This window comes from Halichoerus grypus, chromosome 6, assembly GCF_964656455.1.
Source record: "Halichoerus grypus chromosome 6, mHalGry1.hap1.1, whole genome shotgun sequence".
Taxonomy (NCBI): Eukaryota; Metazoa; Chordata; class Mammalia; order Carnivora; family Phocidae; genus Halichoerus; species Halichoerus grypus.
Genome location: NC_135717.1, coordinates 113,164,161 through 113,170,617, shown reverse-complemented (window position 1 = coordinate 113,170,617; position 6,457 = coordinate 113,164,161). Strand labels below are relative to the sequence as shown.

Sequence of the window (6,457 nt, the reverse complement as noted above, 5' to 3'; positions counted from 1 at the left end):
TATTTGAACTGGCTAAGAAAACAAAGTTTAATTTGTGTCGTCATATCTTGGTTACCTTCATACTCTTGGTTATTATCAACTTGTTGGTGATCTTCATACCCTCCATGAAGGACATTTTTGGGGTCGTAGGTACGGCTTTATGAACTTTACATTTCTCGTTCTACAACAGCTGTTTAGAAAGCTAAAATTTCACCGTAACAACTTCCTTTTTTTTTTCTTATTTTACAGGAGTCACATCTGCTAATATGCTTATTTTCATTCTTCCTTCATCTCTTTATTTAAAAATCACAAGCCAGGATGGAGATAAAGGAACTCAAAGAATTTGGGTATGTCTCAGGCCAGCCACTCTAATTTTTCTGATTGGTTTTTCATTTAAATATACCAAATGAATAGCCCACCTCATCCTACTTTTAGCAGCCTCAGAGGGGGAGCAGCAGTCCTGTAGTTTTCCCCTTTGGGAGATTTAAAATACCGTATCAGACTCTGATCTGTTCTCTCAAAATGTGTTACTGTGCCTTAGCTTTTGCTCTGAGCTAGGGTAGGGCCAGCTGGGAGACTGGACGTTTGTCATCCTGCGTCTCTGTAAGGCGACGCCTTGTCTTTAACAAGCTAGGAAAGGGAGAGGGACTCGAAGACTTAATGCAGCCCACTGTTTCTGTACCATTCTTAGCCCCGTAACTCCCTCCGACAGCCCAGGGCACATGGGGTGCCTTCATTAAAATGGCTGAGTTCTCTTCAAGAGCCTTCTTATGATTTGACAGAAATATTTTGGAACAACAGACCTGGATTCAGAAACTACCTTTCTATATTGGGATTCCTGTTTCCAGGTGTGGTGAAGTTCAAAGGCATCTTGAAGGTGGTGCACTTGGAGCGAGTGAGGGAAGCAGGGGTGTGTGGCTACTGCCTGAGTACCTCCTGGAGCACCATTTTGTTTGGCCTCGGAGAAGGCTTCTCAGCCGCCCTCCCAGATAGTGTAAGCGCTCCAATTGCACACATGACCTGAGTCAACAGACCCGGATGAGAGTTGTAGGCAGGAGGGATCATCCTTGTGCATTTAGGAGAAGCCACACTGATGCTGGTACAGCATCTACTTCCCCAAAAGGATTATCCCTGAAACCGTAAGTCCCCAAGTCCTTCTAACTCGTACCAGTAGGGGAGGGGCTCCATAAGGACAGAGAAGGAGCAGTTTCTCTGGCATAGCAGTAAAATATAGTCAGATTAAATCTGAAAGTGCTTAGAGGCCTGTTGCCCATGAGTTCTCTGGGCCTCCCCAACCCTGCTCCTACCTTAAAACTGGTAGTAGGATCTAGCAGATAGCATTAGACAAGGGCTCCTGTCCATGTGGGACCCCACGGGGAGTTAGACCAGACCTATGATGGAAAGCCTGTGTATAACCCCACCATTTGCCTCTTCTCCTTCCCTTAGCTCCGCCCTCCAGGTTCCAGTCCAGCCCCCTTGGCTCTCATGTTACTTCATCCTTCTCCCTGCAAAGCTCTCCTTGGATACTTTGAAGGCCAAGCAATTTCTAATCTCATGTTCTCCAGATTCTGGTTTTAGTGACCTGTCCCCCCTTCTGGCCTTCCTCAACCCTTACAATAAGTTAATTCTGGACACCCATTTCCTATTTCACTTGATCAAATAGACTTTGCTTTTATATATCTTTTTTTCCCACTTTTTCAGAAAGAAATGTTTGCCTGCCACCGATAACCTCGGTTGGTTGGTAAAAAGTAACAAAACAACCTCTATGTTTTCAAAGGCCTTTCTTTTTTTTTAGTTGTAATCTTAGTTTGAAAGAAACTGTAAGGATGCCCGGTGAGTTATAGAACGGATTTGTTCTGAGATGACCGTGAAGTCAAAGAACAGAATGTGGAGGATGGCCCCGCATAGCTGGTTCTTGTTTTCCCATCCTTGGAGAATCAGATCCTTACAATCTTGGAATGATCCTCACAGTTCAGCAATGGTTATAACAAACTCCAAATACAAGGGGACACAAAAAGAGAGGGAAAAGCATTTCTATTTTTTTCCCAGGTGTATGTGGGAGATGTTGGCTTCCCTGAAAATAACCCATGCCTTTATGTTGCTCCAGGCCGCCCTTTTCTTGGTCCTGGGGGTGTTGTTCTCCCTGGTCAGCATTCCCTTGGTCATCTACGACTGGGCCTGCTCATCAAGTAGTGACAAAGGCCACTGAGACCAGCTGAGGACAGGAAACGTTCCGGCCCGCGGCTCGGTCACATCACCACACATCAGCAATCTCTCATCACTCCTTTCGCAAGTTTACAGAAGCAAAACAGAAATTCACAAGATACTTAAAATGGAATAACACTTCGGTAGCAAAACAGAAACCTGTTTCTATAATGGTTCCTGTCCCTCTAAGAGTTGGGATCAATTTAAGGATTGTGGATTTTTTTTTTTTTAAGATTCATGCAATTGTATTTCTCAGTACTCTTCACAGTCAGTTATTTTTCACTCTCCTAACTCTATTTTTTGTGACTTCATGGTCCCTTAGAACTTTGAAAACATAATTATCGATCATGTTTATTTATTATGCATCCAAGTTTCCAAAATAATTTTCCTGCCAATGTTCTGCTCATGCCATTGGTACCTTTTTAGAAGAGAAAAGAATCTCGAATTGTATATAGTTATTTTGCTTTACAGAAAAAGAAAATGGTTTCATAAATATTTTGCCTACTTTGGTTAACATAGCACACAGGGATAATCATGAGAGAATGACGGGGTGTGCGCCCTCGCGGGATCAGAGCCTACCCAACATTCGAGGTGGCCCTGGTCAGCCTGGCCGCCAGGCTCTGGTGGCCCAATGGCCTTCACTGGTACTACATCCTGCTTCAGCAGAGACCGTCTCCAATGAGTGTTCTTTGCTGGGAAGGGGGTGAGAATGATTTCTTACCTTGGTAAACATCTTAAACTACACATTTGGGTTATCTAGCAAATGAAGTTTTGTTTCCCTCTTGGCCAGTTGTGTCAAAGTTACTCTAATCTGAGTCACCTTCCACTGAGGGAGACTCATGACACCTTTGTAATAAACTGAGAAGCACGAGTATTGCAAAAAGAGCATACAAAATGCCTAAGAAAATATTCCTGTGATGCAAAAACCCTACATCTGTATTGTTGGAGGGAGAAAAAACACTTTCTTAAATTATAAACCCAGCAGCTTTTATTCATGTCCACCAGCTTTTTGCACAGGGAATAATGTGTATCTAACCAAGGATGATCTAGGATAAGTAATTCCTGTTTTATATTGGGTACTTTAGGGGGGTCTTTAAAAGACTTGTTTTATATCTATAAATTTAGGTTATTACAAATACAAGATTTTTGTACCTTAAATAAGCCTCATTCCTATTTCTTCTCCATTAACAATCCACTCAGAGTCTTGGGAAAAAAAAAAGGAAAGGAAAAGAACCCTCAGAGACTGCCTTTGAGAAGAACTTGTGACAGAATCAGTGTACCTTCCTTCCCTCCGACGGGGACTTAGGTGCCCGTGCCGCCTCCCCTTCTCATCCCTAACCAAAGGGTCGGCCAGTACCCTGCCCAACATGACCCACACAAGAGGACAGAGTTGCCTCAGACCCCTACTCCAGCCCCACTATCTCCTAAAGGGGGTGGAAGGAAATTACACGGAGACTGAAAAAGAAGAGAGTTGGGGACAAGGCATAGCTTGGAAAGTTGGGGGGCAATAAGGAAACCCAGAACTGCATCCTCCCAAAGCTGGACCATCACCTGTGATTGGACTGTCTCTATCACACAGTAAGAAATGTTTGTGCTCTGTGAGCTGGTCTCTTGAAATAGGACTTGTGTTTTATTTATATTCTGGTTGAATTTCTCAAACACATAGTTCACCAAGCACAGATTTCTTATCCAGAGATAAGTAGAATCTAACCGCAGACTCTTGGCAGGATTTCCAAGCACTTAGGTCTGGGTTCTGTTCCTCCCTCACTCAAATCCCCAAAGGTCTTGCTCACCATTCACTGGGAGTAACAAGGAACTGTCCCCTCCCCCTTTACAGACTAACGTCCCATAGAAAAGGCAGGCATCAGGGTGCCTGGGTGGCTCAGTTGGTTAAGCGACTGCCTTCGGCTCAGGTCATGATCCTGGAGTCCCGGGATCGAGTCCCACATCGGGCTCCCTGCTCAGCGGGGAGTCTGCTTCTCCCTCTGACCCTCCTCCCTCTCATGCGCTCTGTCTCTCATTCTCTCTCTCTCAAATAAATAAATAAAATCTTTAAAAAAAAAAAAAGAAAGAAAAGGCAGGCATCGAAGCACCTTGTTGTGATCCTCTTGGGGGAGAAGGAAAGGTTATTTCCTGCATTTCTTGGTAGGATCATCATAGCTTTTAATGTACTGTTGCAGAATTATATCCACATTAGGTCAGAGTTCAGGTAATTAGATGTGAATACCTACCCATACGTGAATACCTAACCTAGTAAAGTCCATAGCCACCTCTGTCCTTTTCAGCAATGTCTTCCATATTGGATGAACAGGGAGAGAAACCGAGCAAAACAAGTCTGTTGGCCCTGGGAGGCTTGTCTAGGGCACCGAGTAATGAAATAGCCAGGTAGTGGACTGACCCTCCATTAAAAAAAATACCTAGTTGAGTTTGCAAGTGATATTATGCTACTTTCTATTTTCCTCATTAATTTATAACAATTCATTCTACACTTTACACAAAGTCAACTTAGAAAATTATCATTAACTCTTGGGATGGGTAGTGATATTTTTGGATCTCTGGATTTTATGTGTCAGTACAGGGAATTTTTATTATTATTTAAAATATTTATTTAGAGGAGGCACATTGTTGTTGATGTCTGTGATACTGCAGGTTTTTAAAAATCTTCTTTGTATGTTTATCTAAGTTTATTTTTGACTGAATATAATAGACCCTACTGTAATTTGTCAAATACCACGGATTAATTACATCGTTTGTGTGGGATTAGCTGTAAAGTGTACTGCAATAATTCTTCTTGTTCAGAATAGTGAACTGGTAGCCAAAAATACATGTATCACAGATGTTAGGTAGAATTTAAACAGCAGTCAAGTGCTATAGAAGTTTTTCTGCTAAATTAGTAGACTAAAGAATATTATACCTAAGCCATTGGGAGCAGCACGTTTTCCTTTGGTAGATAGAAACTTAACACTAGTGAACAGTGCCAGTTTCATACTTTGGATTTAGAACTGTTCTCTAGTTATTATAACACAATATACTGTAAATCCCTAATTTACCTAATGTTACTTATTGGGAGTGGAGTAGTAAAGGGTGTACAGGAAAGAAATCTAGTCTCGTTAAATACAGGCTGTCCCCAATTTATAAGCAGATCATGTTGCAAAACCCTGTTAGGTGGTTGTTTGCAACCTGGAATGTATTTTCCTCTAAAAACCAGGTTATACATGGTGTTTAGGCCCCCAGAGCAGCTAGGAAAGATGATGAGACCCATCATTTAGCAGAATAGGATAGTATAACACGATGGCTAAAAAGCCTTAACCACCAAAAATAATATTGTTTCTAAGGAGTATTTGTTCACAGTTGCCAAGAGTACGTCACTCCTTTTAATGGAATCTGGACTGCCCACGCCAGCCACATGCCACCTTCCAGATGGTGGGGGTAGGGTCACCACCAGTTAGTGGAGACCAGCAGGGCCTGAAGCAGGGTCTCCAGCAAAAGAGGGGAAGAAGAAGTCCAGGGCCACCGAAGAACCTGGTGGTAGGAGGAGGGGAAGGACGGTGAGGGGGCCTCTTGTGAGCCCGCCAGTGGCATTCCTCAGCTCGTATCCCTCCTTTTGCCTGGAGGTCTCAGGCTTGGCCTGACTTTTCAGTTTGTAGGACCTGTTGCTCCTATAGTTTGTCTCTTCCCCTGCCCGTTACAGAACAGGATGTTGCTGCATAACTTCTCCCGTGTGCCAGTCCTTGAAGCCAGCACACAGCACTTTTAATGGGTTTCGTGCTAGTGAACCATGGTTTAACTGCCTAGTAATCAGATCGGTGTAAAAAAGCTCTCTCCTGACTTTCCTTCTTTCTATTTGCAGACCCTGTTGAGAAAGGTACCCAGGGGGGATGGTCATGGGGCTGGGGGTGGACAGGAGACTGTGGTAAGGTTCCTGTGTTTGAGAGGACACATCAGAAACCGCCCCACAGCTGACTTCCTTCTGGAGTTGGACTCAAGCCTCTAAGCCAGTGGTTCTCACAGTGTGGTCCCCAGACCAGCAGCAGCATCACCCAAGGACATGCTGGAATGCAGGGTTTGGGTCCCCACCCCAGAACTAATGAAATCAGAAACGCTCAGAGTGGAAGCCCTCAGCAGTCTGGGTTTGAACAAGCCCTCTGCCTGATCTTGATGCATGTTAAGTGCGAGAACCACTCCAGGTCAATTTGTCTCTCATTTCTTTCTCCCCATTAGTCCTACCTCAGAGTATGGTGCCTAGGAAATGCTGGTGCCGGTGCGCAGTCGA

At 43.8% G+C, this 6,457-nt stretch overlaps 1 protein-coding gene across 1 annotated transcript in view; it reads left to right on the top strand.

Annotated features, from left to right (window-relative positions):
- Positions 1 to 2,076, top strand: part of SLC38A1 (solute carrier family 38 member 1) — a 59,657-nt gene extending 57,581 nt beyond the window's left edge. The window contains exons 14-17 of the mRNA XM_078074166.1: positions 1 to 129; positions 229 to 330; positions 438 to 444; positions 1,426 to 2,076. Coding sequence (XP_077930292.1) covers positions 1 to 129; positions 229 to 330; positions 438 to 444; positions 1,426 to 1,642 — 455 coding nt within the window. The 3' untranslated portion in view covers positions 1,643 to 2,076. The remainder of the gene's footprint in view (positions 130 to 228; positions 331 to 437; positions 445 to 1,425) is intronic.
- The last annotated feature ends 4,381 nt before the right edge of the window (positions 2,077 to 6,457 follow it).